Source organism: Saccopteryx leptura, chromosome 13, assembly GCF_036850995.1.
Source record: "Saccopteryx leptura isolate mSacLep1 chromosome 13, mSacLep1_pri_phased_curated, whole genome shotgun sequence".
NCBI lineage: Eukaryota > Metazoa > Chordata > Mammalia > Chiroptera > Emballonuridae > Saccopteryx > Saccopteryx leptura.
In genome coordinates, this window is record NC_089515.1 from 23933196 (window position 1) to 23948082 (window position 14887).

General features: G+C 50.9%; 1 protein-coding gene across 1 annotated transcript in view; it reads right to left on the minus strand.

Annotated features, from left to right (window-relative positions):
• The window catches only part of NEURL1 (neuralized E3 ubiquitin protein ligase 1), an 82282-nt gene extending 67723 nt beyond the window's left edge, over window positions 1-14559 (minus strand). Inside the window, exon 1 of the mRNA XM_066354869.1 lies at window positions 13892-14559. Coding sequence (XP_066210966.1) covers window positions 13892-13976 — 85 coding nt within the window. The 5' untranslated portion in view covers window positions 13977-14559. The remainder of the gene's footprint in view (window positions 1-13891) is intronic.
• Between the last annotated feature and the right edge of the window lie 328 nt (window positions 14560-14887).

Genomic DNA, 14887 nt, shown 5'->3' on the forward strand with positions numbered 1-14887 from the left:
ATGTGACATATCTACAATGGAATATTATTCAGCCATAAAAAGGAAAGCTTGTCATTTGCAATAACATGGGTAAATCTAAAGGGTACTATGCTAAGTGAAGTAAGAAACAGAAAAGACAAAGAAAGATAAACACTGTACAGCAATGTTTTTCAACCACCAGTCGACCAGAAATTTCATGCCAGTCCGCGAAAGAGTTAACCACCCTGATGTTGTATGATGATTATAGACCCAATGATCTTAGTCAAATTCATTTATGCTCAGGGTGATTGCCACATATCAGCCTGTATCATTGATGAAAATACTATTGAGGTTGTCCTAGATATCTTTGGAACCTGTATACTCATTCAAACAAGCTTTTGCACCATGCAGAGCATTTACAAATCATGTGCAATAGACAAAAAGCATTCGGACAAACTTATGTAGTATCAACGCCTCATACATGTGGAGTTCGGAAATCAAACACCACCATGTACCATGTTGCACTGTTATATGCGGTAAGATAAAACCTTATTCGTTGTGTGTTTCTATTTCTGGCTGGCTAGGTCGCCAAGTGTAAAAAAGTTGAAAACTACTGCTATCTAGTATCACTTATATATGAAATCTAAAAAAAGAAGGAAGGAAGGAAGGAAGGAAGGAAGGAAGGAAGGAAGGAAGGAAGGAAGGAAGGAAGGAAGGAGAGAAAGAGAGAGAGAGAAAGAAAGAAAAAGAAAGAAAGAAAGAAAGAGAGAGAGAGAGAGAAAGAAAGAGAGAGAAAGAAAGAGAGAGAGAAAGAAAGAGAAAGGAGGGAGGGAGGGAGGGAGGGAGGGAGGGAGGGAGGGAGGGAAGGAGGGAGGGAGGGAGGGAGGGAAAGAATGGTTGAACTCAGAAAGAGAGTAGAATCGCGGTGCCAAGAGCTGCAGGGTAAAAGAAATGGGCAGAGGCTGATCAAAGTGTACAGACTCTCAGTTATAAGATGAATGAATTCTGAAGATCTCACGTACAGCATGGTGATTACAGTATACCTGAAATCTGCTAATAAAAAGTAACTGTGTGAGCTGACGAACGTGTTAGTTTGATTGTGGGAATCATTTCACAATGTATACATCTATCAACCCATCACATTGTACACTTTAAATATATTACAACTTTGTCAAAGCCCAGGGGACAAACAGCTTTTTATCTCTCCCCTCTTCCCCTTTCCCACCTGCTGCCTCATTTCTCAGCCCAATTTTCCACATTCTGTTTTACTAAATGGCTACCCACCCAGTCCCTCCTGCCTCTCTCTCCCTTGACAGTTTAATGATTTAACAAGTACTGAGCCCCAAGGTGAGGGTCTGGGGCTTTGATCTCAACTCTGGGAAAACCAGAGCAGCCTTAGCCAGACTCGCTAATTTATGGCCACCTTTTACGGTTCATGTGTGTATGTGGGGACCTGGCCCCCACAGGGAGCCAGAAGCCACCTGAGAAAGCCTGGGTAGGGCGGGACTGAAGGCCCCTGGCTTGGGGACCAGCAGATGTCAGATGCACATCAAACCGCAGGTGCCAAGGCCCTGCCCCTGCTCACACAGGAGCCACCGGTGAAAAGCAGAGGGGATATGAATTATTGATTGTGTCCCAAGGGGTAGAAATGGAGCGAGGAGCTCTGGGCCAGCCCTGACCTGCTCACCTGTCTTTCTTCCTGGCTCTAAGACCTCAAGGCCTTGGGCGGGACACAGCTCTCATGGGAACACACACACCACTGACCGGCCACGAGGCTGACCCTCCCCGTGTATCCAAGCTTTTCCATGCTAAGCCGCCTGGGTGCCTCACTGACCTGCCCCAGAGTCAGCATCTTCTCAAGGCTCTCCCAAACCAATCTACATGCCTCCCCGCTCGCCGCTCCGCTCCGCACTGGTAGAAGGCACACATCTCTCCTCTCTAGGACTGCCACAGCCTCCTGCCTGGTCTCTCCCCGCCCTTCTCTTGCCCCAGAGCGTTCTAAGACATGTAAGTAATCTTGTCACTCTTCTGTTTAAAGCTCCTCAATAGGGCCCCTCGGGACAGCACACATCACAGTGGAGGCCAGCATTCGTCCTAGGAGTGTCCCAGAATTAACTTTTGCCAGCTCCTGAGAGCATCATCTTGCAAGGTCTGAGCCTTGAGACCTTCCTACCTCCTGGTCCAATCCAGCTGTAAGATCTTGGGTAAGTCACATACCCTCTTTGGGGCTAAAAACCCCAGACCTGGGCTGAGAAAGAAGGGAAGACAAAACAATCTCTATGACATATCTGGGGCCATTCCACCAGCCCCATGCACGCACCTGACCACCTGCCAGTCCTCTCCCCTCAGGAAGAATGTGTTCAAAGCAATTTCTAGGAAGGTCAGCGGAGGAAAGGGGAAAGAAAGCAGACTCAGAGGCAGAGAAGGACACTGCTGCCAATACAGGCTGAGGTCGGAAGTGGATGAGGCTGAGCTCTGAGCACTTTAAGGGCAGAATGATGCCCGGTACTCACCTCTCAGTTCTCCATACCCAGCACCACACCCAGCACAGAGTGGGTGTAAAGCCAGTAGCCACCATCGTGGCCATTCACATGCAGGTTCGCATTGGATTCGGACAGTCGGTAAAGAAACAACGGAGCCAAAAACTGGTGGGCCAACATCTTTAATCCTAGCTTGCACCCGGCGGGCAAGTAAAAACACACACTGGGCTCCAAAACCCACTCACATTCAGTGCTCACAAAGCCACTGACTTATCCGAGTTTCCTAGAATCAAAGGTTTCTAGCTCACCAGCCTTACTCACCTCTGTTCCCCATCTCCTTCCTTCTCCCTGCATAAACTGCACAAACTGGCTTCTCACTCAACACTCCGCCATCTTGGCTGCTTCTCCTGGCCTCCTCCATGTGGCCTTTCTCTGCTCTCTGCTCTAATGATAATCTCAGGAACCAAGAGAACACGCTCCCTTTCTGCCCCTTTATAGTGTAGATTCATAACCTTTAATCCAATATACAAAATAGGGAAGTCTCTAATACAAAGTCACTTTCTGAGGCATGATAGGATTGTACCACCCCACATCAAAAAGGGTGGGAAAGGCTTAATCCCAAAACCAAGCCCCAGGCTACAAGGATTCTGCCTGCCCACAGCCCACAGAGACAAACATTAATATCACCTGGGCAACAGCCTCCACGTGGGCAGCGCCATCTTTAACAAAATGAGCATAAAATTCTTTATCTGCCCAACAGTGGGCACTGACACATGACACATAAAATGAATCTGCTAGGAACACCTTAGCAGTTTCATTCTACTCTGAGCAGGGCAGAGTGCCTTGTCACCCCACTCTCAGGGGCACCTGGACAGCCCAGCCCCACCTGGACACACACACTCTGGACTGGCCCATCCCTGGAGACGACCAGCCCTCCGGCAGGTGCCAGGCAGAGGCTGGGGCAGCCAAGGGGACAAGAGGAAGGTGAAAGCCAGCAGCATGTGGAACTGCCACCACCCGAATCATATGACAGCACCTTCCCTGGGCAATGCTCTTCCTTTTCTGTCCCCATCTCAACCTTGAAGCAGCCAGGATGGCATTCTGGGGGCAACAGAAGCAAAGAGGTCATCCAGGGAAAGCCAGCAGACATATTTCCCTTTCCTCTCCCTTCATCCCACAAAGGCTCCACTCTCCTCCTCCCGCCCCAGCCCCACACAGAGCCTTTGTGACCAGCAACTTCCTCCATGGACAGAGAGGCAAGGGAGCAGCCGCTTAATGATTTTCTGCTGAAAGGTCCTTGGCTTGAAGGGCTGGGTGACAATGGCCTGGACTCAGCCCCTCAGTGCTGAGCCAGCCCTCAGCTTTGTCCCGAGGCGCAGGGGCTGTGCTAGGCCCCTGCCAGGAACAACCTCCACCAATGCCCTCCACGCCCAGCGCAGTGCTCTCAGAGGTGGTAACTGCTCCCTCTGCGGTGCTTTTAAGAACATGGGAGAGCTATTTTTTTAATGTCACAATGACACTGAAGGGGGCCAGTGGCATTTCACAGGCAGGGGTAGGGATGCTAAATAAACGGCTCCATGCCCAACATGCCAGAAGCACCCCCCCTAGGCACATGAAGGTGACCCTTACTCATTTTCAGATCACTTTCCTAAGGAAACTTTCCCAGACCCTCAAGACCAGGACAAGTTCCCCCATTAGCTCCCTAGTCTTCTCTTTCACACCCCCTATCCAAATGTGCCTGCTTGGGCGAGTAACGAAAGAAATAGTCGAGTGGGGCAGTTAAAGCAGTGGGCAACTCCATCCACAAGGTAAGCGTCACTCTCCACCCCTAAGTGTGGGCGGCGCAGATGGACTCTCTTTCCAAGAGCGCAATGCAGAAACGGGGAGAAAAGTGTAACTAACTTTACAGGGGAGACCTAACAAGCACCACCTCAGCCGCATGATCAAGGTCAACATCATGTTGACAGCACACACCATTAATGTAGTGAGATGGAAATGGCCCTTCACCTCTACGGTCTTTTTCTCTGAAACCTATAACCACATCTAATCACGGGAAAAACAACAGACAAATCCCAACAGAGGGACAGAGAGACAGTTTACAAAATACCCGATCGGTAGTCCTTGGAACTGTCAAGCTCATCAAAACCAAGAAAAGTGTGAGAAATTGGCACAACCAAGAGGAACCTACAAAAAAACATGACAACCTAATATATACTGTGGTGACTAACAATAGAATACAGTATCCTGGGTGGGATCTTGGTACAGAAAAAGAACATTAGGGGAAACTGAAGAAATCTATCAATAAATGAAGTTGGAGTTAGTTAACAACAATGTATCGATATTCATTCATTGTCACAAATGTTCCATAGTGAGGATGTCAGATGTTAATAATAAGGGAAACTGGATATGGGGTATGTGGAAACTCTCTATGCTATTTTGTGAAAACTCTGTAAATCTGAAATGGTTCTAAAATTTAAAAAAAAGATTATTTTGAGAGAGAGAGAGAGAGCTCCAAAATCAGAGTGTCTAGAATCCCAGCTCTACCTCATACCAGCCATGTGATCCTCAGTTTATCTAGGCACAAACAGGGTTAATAATCATACATCACGTGGTTGTTTTACAGATTAAATGAGATAATAAGTGTAAAAAGCTTAGCAAAAGCTCTGGTACAGAGCATGTTAGTAATTATTACCACAGCCTGATTCGTTTTTGTTCATGTCATTGTCATTCCCATCTGCCTCCCCCAGTGGAGGGGAAGCTTTATGGTAGCGAACCCCTCATCTGTTCGGGTACCACTGCATCCTCACATCTAGGAGAGCATCTGGCCCAGTGCCGCTGTTTAGCATGCGTCTGTTAGACAAAGAATGAGCCCCTCCATCACGGCATCGCTGGAACCCCCACCTCACTCAGGGAGAACGTCAGTCCGGAGCCCAGTCCCAGAGCCCAGCGCAAGCTCCGCCTACCCCCAGACTGCAGCTACAGCAGAGAGCCAAGGCCTCCCACCTGCCTCCCGGTGACTCCATCTATTCCCTGCTCCTGCTGTCCCAGCCCTTCTCTTCCCTCAGCGGCAGCGCCCACAGGCCTCAGCACCTGCTCATTTCCCTAAGCAGCAGGATCCTGGTAATGACCTCTGATAAGCATCTTTTAATAAACCCTGGGGCTGGGGCTGCCATCCAGGGGCTCTAGTCTCCCCCTCACATCCTGTTACCACCCCCAGCCTCATCTCCTCCCACTTCATTAGTGCTTCTGGTCTCACCAGGCAGGCCCCCAGGGCCTCTGGACTCTGGCTTACTGGAAAATGGCCAATCGGCAGCCTAGGCTACCGCACAGCCTGACCCTCTTCACAAGCCTGAGTTCTCAGTGGCCTGGTCTGGGCCTGCCTGCACCACCCAGCCTGACTGCTGACCAGTCCACTTCTCTCCATCCCTGCAGGCAGCTTTCCCAGGTGTTACCAAGGAGACCACTTGCATCCTGCCCAGGGTTGCCAAAGCAACCGGTTTCAATTAGAAGCAGCCCCTCATCCTCTGGCTCCTGAGTGTGCAGGACCAGGAATGAGTGTCACAGACCAACAGGACATAGGCCCAGGCAACTGGCACAGCTGGGTGAAGGCATCCCGGGCAGTGACCAGCTCCTGCCTTCCTTCCTCCCCACTCCTCCTCTCTTACCTTTCTGGCTCGTTCTACCTCCATCTTTTTTTTTTTTTCTTTTTTCTTTCTGAAGCTGGAAACGGGGAGAGACAGTCAGACAGACTCCCGCATGCGCCCGACCAGGATCCACCCGGCACGCCCACCAGGGGCAACACTCTGCCCACCAGGGGGTGATGCTCTGCCCCTCCGGGGCGTCGCTCTGTCGCACCAGAGCCACTCTAGCGCCTGGGGCAGAGGCCAAGGAGCCATCCCCAGCGCCCGGGCCATCCTTGCTCCAATGGAGCCTTGGCTGCGGGAGGGGAAGAGAGAGACAGAGAGGAAGGAGGGGGGGGTGGAGAAGCAAATGGGCTCTTCTCCTGTGTGCCCTGGCTGGGAATCGAACCCGGGTCCCCCGCACGCCAGGCCGACGCTCTACTGCTGAGCCAACTGGCCAGGAACTCTACCTCCATCTTGAGTTCTGTGATTTAGAACCAATGCCTGGGTCTCAATGTGCACATCTAGGAAGTGGGCACACATCATCCCAGAAGGTCAGGGAAAAGAGAGGTCTCATATGCAGAAATTTCCCACAAGACCAATTTCCTCCTTTGTGGGCTTTGTTGTCCTCAGTAGGAACCCCAGCTCTGCCATTTCTTAGTTCAGTGTTTCTGGATAAAATTCTTAACACCCATTAATCTCAATTTTTTCACCTATAAAATGGGAATAATTATACCCACCTTGCATTCATTTGGAGATTAGATGAAGTATCCTACACAAAATGTACTTAGCATAATGCGAAGATCAGGATTTGGGCTCCCCCCAAAATGCTTTTTTTTTTTTTTTTTTTTACAGAGACAGAGAGAGAGAGTCAGAGAGAGGGATAGACAGGGACAGACAGACAGGAATGGAGAGATGAGAAGCATCAATCATTAGTTTTTCGTTGCACATTGCAACACCTTAGTTGTTCATTGATTGCTTTCTCATATGTGCCTTGACCGCGGGGTAGACTGAGTAACCCCTTGCTCGAGCCAGTGACCTTGGGCTCAAGCTGGTGAGCTTTTGCTCAAACCAGATGAGCCCACGCTCAAGCTGGCAACCTCGGGGTCTTCAACCTGGGTCTTCCGCATCCCAGTCCTACGTTCTATCCACTGAGCCACCGCCTGGTCAGGCCCAAAATGCTTTTTTATTCTGATGAGCAATGGCCCTGCTGACCACAGCCAGAGGTCAGAATGCTTCTACATCTGTCCATGGGCACCCTAGGCGAGGGTGTCAGCTTGGCTGCCCTCCCAGTCCTCTTAGCTTGGCCTAAGACAGAAGCCCTACAGCTTCCATTAACCTCCCAGGGCTCAAGATGCTTCATTCCCTCCTCCCCTCAGCCTGCCTGCCTGCCTGCTGCTGCTGCTGCTGCTGCTGCTGCTGCTGTTTAAATGAAATCACTATACTCTTCTGCTCAAAAGCCGTCTGTGGCTCCCACTGCCTACACGATGAAGTCTAAACTATTCATCCTGACATCTGAGGCCCTCCAAGATCAGGCCCCGGCCTGCCTTCAGAGACTGACCTGTTCGTCTCCCCAGTGGGGACCACACTCCGGGCGGGAGGAACTGCTCCCGCACACACCTTGCACTGTCCTGCCTCTGCGCCTTTGCTGTCATGCCCTTGGTGAGATGTCCTTGCAGCTCCATTCCAAAGCTTCCACATCCAACTCCAGGCTCCCCGCCTCTGAGATGCCTGACCTCACCCGCTCTAAGAGTGACAGAGTGGGTCTGTTCTGAGGCCCCATAGCCCTGATAGTTCTCGGACCTTGGGGTATATCAGAGTCACCTAGGGATTTTGTTAAACAAGCAGGTTTAGGGGACCTGTCCCCAAAATATTCTGAGACAGTGGGCCTGGCCTGGGGTCTGGGGACCTGCATTTTAGATGTGCTTCCAGCTGATGCTGATGTTGATACAGGCAGTAAAATAATCTCACTTTGAGAAGCACTGGGCCAAAGAAACAGAATGTTCCCTTGAACCAGGGAGGGGTAGGGAGCAGGGGCTGGGAAGGAGCATCAAAAACTCCATGGTACTCAGCGCTGGCCGGCTGGCTCGGCGGTAGAGTGTCAGCCCAGTGTGTGGAAGTCCTGGGTTCCATTCCAGGCCAGGGCATACAGGCGAAGCACCCGTCTGCTTCTCCACCTTTCCCCCTCTCCTTTCTCTCTATCTCTCTCTTCCCCTCCTGCAGCCAAGGCTCCATTGGAGCAAAGTTGGCCCGGGTGCTGAGGATGGCTCCATGGCCTCCCCCTCAGGGGCTGGAATGGCTCTGGCCACAACAGAGGAACGCTCCAGATGGGCAGAGCATCGCCCCCTGGTGGGCATGCCGGGTGGATCCTGGTCAGGTGCATGTGGCAGTCTGTCTGACTGCCTCCCCGCTTCTAACTTCAGAAAAATACAAAAACAAAACAAAACAAAAAAAAACTCCATGGTACTCCCTCTCGCTCTTCTGCGGTTCTGTCCAGAGACCAGGAGATTGATCCCCTGTTTCCTTCCCACAATGGAAGACAGAACTCACTATGCCTGGATTCTACGGGGACAGGTTAGTATATATATTGGTCACAATAGTGAACCCTCAACCCAGAGAGACCTGGGTTTCAATCCCAGTTCCATCAGTTACTAACTGTGTAGTCTAGGTCCAGGATAAGTTACTTAACCTCTTTGAGCCTCTCTTTCCCATCTATAAAATGCTTACAATGACACCTCCCCCAATAGGTTGTCAGAGCGATATTAATGCAAACAATCTAAATTTAAGTACATGGCACACAGTAACTGCCCAACACACGGTAGCTATAAATATTACTGTTATGATTAACAATACAGGATTCAAAGGTCAGATGGAACTAAAAACCAAGCCATGTGGAATAGATGTTGAGGGTTCAACATGGGAGCTGTCTCAGCCAGCCTCTCTGAAGTCTGGGGTGGTGGAGGAGATCTCCAGCCCCTCTCCCAGGTCTGTCTGCTGCACCCCTGATGGTGGAAAGCTGGACAAGCTCACCTACCTGTAAGCATCGTGACAACCAAGGAAGGAGCCGAGACAAGGGCTATGGAAACATCTGTGGGTCGGCCAAAGAGCAGAGGCCTTGAATATCTGATTATAGCAATCTCAGTCATAACCTTGAAGGCTGAGGCTAGGGGAGAGGCGTGATGAAAGGACTGTTTAGGCAGATCACTCTGGCAGCATCAAAGGAGGAACTGAAGGCAGATTGCAATTATCTGGCATGAGGACACAGATCAGGGAAGGAGCAGGAAGAACGGGAAGGCTGGGAAAACGGGCAGGACCTTGCCCTGAGAGAATGCGCCCCAACCCCCATCCTCAGAGCAGCGAGGAGGTTCAGGGGCTGCAGAAAAGTTCATGTGGCTCACTCTGGCCCTCCTCCAAGAGTCAAGGCTCCTCAGCCAACAGACCTTAGAGGCCCCTCCCTCTGCCTGTCCCCAAGCTTCAGCCAGCATGGAAAAGAGACTCTGGAAACAACAGGTGTCTTACTGGTGTCACACCCAGCCAAAGCTACAGGGGGACAATCTCCCTCCAGCTATTACAACCAGTAGCTTTGTGAAATGTCCAATTCAAGAAACATCAGCTTTGAAGAGATAGACAGTTCACTCCTAGGTAAATACCATAAAGAACTGAAAACAGGTGTTCCAACTAAAACATATACATACATCTCCACAGCAGCAAAATTCACCATAACTAAAAGGTGGAAACTATTCCAATACCTATCAACTGACAAGTAAGTTGATAAACAAAATGTGGCCTATGTACAATAGAACATCACTCAGCCACAGAAAGGAAAGACACATGTTAAAACATAGATAAACCTTGAAAACATTATGCTAAGTGAGAGAAGCCAGACACAAAAGGTCAAATACAATATGGTTGCACTTACATGAAATGTCCAGAACTGGCAAATGCAGAGAGACAGAAAGGGGTTGCCAGGGATACAGGGGAAGGGTTAACGGGGAGTGACTGCTTAATGGATACAGGCTTTCCCTCGGGGTGATAAAGATGTCTGGAACCGGACAGAGGTGTGGTGGCTCAACACTGTCAATGTACCAAATGCAACTGAATTGTACATTTCAAAATGTTAAAATGGTGCATTTTATGTTCAGTGAATTTTACCCCCCACACACACACATACACAGATGGGAGGTGGCTCAGCCAGTCCCCATGTATGGATGACCACTGGGGCCGAGGAGCCTTTCCCAAAGGTTTTCTAGTTACCATTCCCCTAACACTGAGCGGGCAGGCACTCAGAAAGAGCTGGGGAAGAAGAAAGAGCTTTATCCTCTATATTTGTCTCCAGGAAGCATGAACCCCCTGCCCGGTCACCCTACACCCGTCACTGAGAATACGTACATGCACTTACTCATTCCCACCTTTGCTCTATGTCCCTCTTCCTACACCTTTGGAGTCCTGATACACCCCTTGCCATCTACACAATTTCTGCAGTTCCCTCCATCTCCAGCTCAAATTCTTCCTTGATCCCCTGTGTCTGACCTCTGCCCACACAAATCCGGGATTTCAACAGTCCAACCCAGCACCTGATTGCATTCCCTCCCTCAGCCTTGCCTTCCACACAGATCTCCAGCCTATGAATGCACAGAGATGTCAGGAGTCCTCACCTCGGAGCCAGAAAAAGAGCAGCTCCTTGTAACTATCTGTTGGTCCTCAGCCCAGAGCTATGCCTTGGACCTCTCTCCCCTGGACACCCCTGGACCAACACCATTCAGTCCCCAGTGGGACTCACTAGCAGTGCAGTGAGGCCAGTGTTGTCTCCAGGAGGAAGACCAACATCTATGAACCAACAGGTAATGGACGCACCTTGTTTCATGTCAGCCTGACAGCCAGACCACTCTCAGGTCTCCACTGGGTCCCAGGGTCCCTATTACATCGGGCCCCTTCCAGATGTTTTCATCAAAATGGCGAGAAATCAATAGAGATTGCAATTATAGGACCGAAAAAAATCAAGAGTTCCCTGCCCCAAGCAAATTTCTGGACAGGTATTGCTAAGAATGAGGGCTAAATTCTGGGTGAGTACAAAAAGAATCCCAGCAGAACTCTGGGTGGACAGTCTTAGAATCCAACCAGTATTAAGGTCAACACCAATAAGAGTGGAATGGAATTCTGGATAACCATTGAAATAACACAGAAGACACCAGGTCAATGCTGATAAAATTAGAAGGGCATTAGGAGTGAACACTTAAACAATCAATCACAGCACGAAGCTGATGGCTGTTATTAGGGTGGGGAGGAGTCAGGCTGAGAAGGAGGATCAGTAGATCTGGATGAAGGATGGAGGGCATGCTCTAATCCTTCATCTCAGGCTTAGAAGAAGCAGAATCAAAATTCTCACGGCCACCTCCAGTAGGTGTGTGAGAGCTACATTCTGGTAAATCAAGCCTGAAGGGAGGTGAACGGAGAGAGGGAGACTGCTGGGAGAGAAATTCTCCACCATTTACTCCCATGGACGAAAAACTGATCCCTGCAAACCAGGGAGGCAGCAGAAGGGGGGTTTCCCAATCCAGATAAGTGGATAGTCAGGAAGAGGAGTAAGCTAGGATGGGATCTGGGAGGTGAGAGGCCTCAGACTCTCTCCCGTCCACTCCCTCCCTTGCCAAAGACCCCAGCCACACAGACCTCACATCTCCACAATCCCAAAGTTTAGGTAAAAAGAGGTGCAATTATCAAGGACTTGTCTGGGCTTCTTTATGGTCAAGGATAGAGCAGGACCTTTGGGGGCATTCTGCAAGCATTAAAGCACCAAGTCAGCTCATTGGCCCCCAGCTAACACCTGCCCTTGGAGGACTTAGCCTAGCTTTGCTACCTTCTCTTGACTGACCCATTGAGTAACTGGGCCAATCACTATCCTTTTCCCTCATTCTTCTCACTTGTCACTAAACTGGATGATATCCATAGCTTCTTCCATCATCAGGAATCTGTTTCCAATGCTCAGAAACAATCTTTATACATGCTAGTGCTTACAGCTTATTTCTGATTCTACAAAAGCCTTGCTTATTTCAGAAATGAACAAACTATAAAAAAGAAAATGTTATGTGATCCCATTACCTAGAGGAAACCATTGTTAACTTTCTCCATAGTTGATGTTTTTGGCATTTGTATTGTATTTGTTTATTTGTTTGTTTTATAACAAAATTGGGATCTTACAGTCTATACAACTTTGTATCCTACTTGTTCAACATGTTGCTGTGCGAATTTTCCCAAGTTATCAAATATTCTTCAAAAATACAACTTTAACAATTGCATAATACTCCACCAAGAGGATATACCATGATCACAGGGCTACTAGTTTGTTTTCCTAGTATAAATAACACTGTCATGAACATCTTAGCCCAGTGCATAAGTATCTGCTTGCACCTCCATGTTCTTAGGATCAATTCTTCTAGATGGAATCGCAAGGCCAATGAATATAATATTTTGAAAGGTCTTGACATGTACCACCATATGAATTTCCAGAAAGATAAAACAAACCCATTGATTTTCCTGAGCCGAGTGAAAGCTGAAGTTCTGAAAGGGTTGGAGTTAGAATGTAGGACGGTGGTCCCGCCTCTCCTCCTCTCCCCCAGTCTTGAAGGTTAACTGTCCAGCAAAAGAGAGGACAGAATTCCAAGTCAGAAGATACAGGTCTGCAGCCTTCTCTGCCTCTCCCTGCCTTTGGGAACCTGAACTAAGCATTGGTTCTCCTTAGCTGTAAAATGGGTCTGATCAGTGCTGCTGACTCCCTAAAGCCATTTCCTTGCTCACATGAAAGTTCTCTGCAAAAGTCAATGTGGTTGTTTTTTGTTTTTCATAGTTTTTTTTGTGTGTGTGTGTGTGTTTTTTTTTAATCAAAGGGCATTACTATTATCCTTCTCATAACCTGGGTTTGGTGGGGGGGAGGCTGAAGTAGTGGGTTATTTTTGTGAAAGCCCTCGGGTTTCTCTTCTTGATTCTTAGTCATCTGAATGCCTAGAATAAGTGCTGGGTAGTGCTGAGGGTGGTGGGAAAGCAGCTTCCTGAAAGGAATCGGTGGGATCTAAGGGCCTGGGAGGACCTAAGGGACAGAGACAGCACTGGAAGCTGCAGGACCGAGAACTGGGCCAAGGGTTTCCCTGAGGGTGCTGGGTGGGTCGGACACTCAGAGGCAAAGACTTTCCTGTTAAACGGTCCTCTGTTTCAAGCTTGCCAGCCTCTTTTCTAGGGTTCCACCTGAACATCTGGCTTTTGAGGGAACCAGAAAACAAGCTGATTCAGTGGATGCAAAATGTCAGCAGCTGCAGAGGACCCCAGAGGCCATCAGCTCTGACCCCTTCTTCCAGGTTGCTATAAATCAGTCCTAGATCTTTAAAAACCCTCCAATTGGAAATGCAACTAGTGCTTCCAGTGTGACCTCTCCAGCCGTCGGCAGATGAAAACAGAGACTATGATGCCTCTCTTGAGAAGCACAGCTGGCCCGCCTGAGCATCCTGCCACATTGCCCTATCCATCCAACAAATGCCCTTCCTCACGCCTGCATGCTCGTCAAGCATCATGACCTGAGGGGACTCTAGTGACGTTTCCAGTGCTGGCAGGGAGAACTGCGCAGACCCCGTGGAACGCCATCCTCCCGGTCTCCACCATCACCACAGGCCGCCCCCCACGCCTAGCCAACCTCCATGGCCATACAGAGGTACATCATCTGTCTCCAAATACGCACAACAGGTGGCACCTGCCCGTCCTCCCCAACCACACCTCTCCACCTCTCCCTGCCCCTCCACCTGCGCCCCAGTCCTTCAGCTGCGCCCACCCCCGGCGGAGCCTTACCTTTGAGGTTTTGGGGGTGGCCCCGCGGCGGCCGGCTCGGGTTTCCTCGGGGCAGAGAGGGGATACTGGAGAAGTTGTTACCCATGGCATCCAGCCCCAGGGGGTTCGGCACTCGCGGGGGCCAGGCGAGGATGGGCAGTAGCCGAGGTACAGTGCAAGTGGGCGCGCGCGCGCCCGGGCGCGCGCCGCCGGGGGAGGGCCCTGGTGAGGCTGCAGCCGGGGGCGGGCGGGCTGCTCCTCTCCTCCCTCTCTCTGGGTTCCGCGGTCCTCAGCGGGTCCTGCCCGCCGCGGGGGTCCTCGCGAGAGCCCGCTACCTGCCTGCCATTGCCGGGGGCGGGGGCCGCGGGCTGGCCCGTGGGTCGGGGCCGGCGGCGCCCAGGACTCCCCCCTTCCTCTGGCTGGTGTTCGGGTTCCGGCTGGTGGTAGGCGGCGCGGTGGCTCCGGCGCGCTCCCCCGGGGCCATAGAGTTAGGGCTACCGGAGCGAGCGCTCAGAGGCTCGGCCTGCCCGGCGGCTCGGCGGCTTGGCGGCAGGCTTGGTCCCCGCCCGCGGGGACGGCCGCTGCAGTGACGTGCGTGGCGCCCCGCCGGCGGGTCTTCATAGAGCGGGGCTCCGTGGAGCACGGAGCGTGCTGGGCGCTCCTGCGGTAGGTCTTCGGCCGCCGCGCTCCAGCCCGCGCCGCCCCCGCCCCTCGCCCCCAGCGGTTGCCAGGATTCCCTCGCTGTAGTTGTTATGGTGACAGCTGCGCTAGTGAATGAGCGTCTTAGTGACACGCGCGCGCCCGCTCAAGCAGATGTGGTTCCGAGGCGCGCCGCGTTCTCGGCTGCCAGAAGCTCGGCGCGGCGCCGGGGAGGTGGGGGGTGGTGTGTGTGTAAGATATACGACAGAGTTTGGCTCCAGGGGTTGGGTTTATTCCTCTAACGGATAGTGGACCATGGTCTTGAAAACAAGAAACTGGTACAGCAAGAACATTGAGCTTTCTGGGTACCAGGAGTGG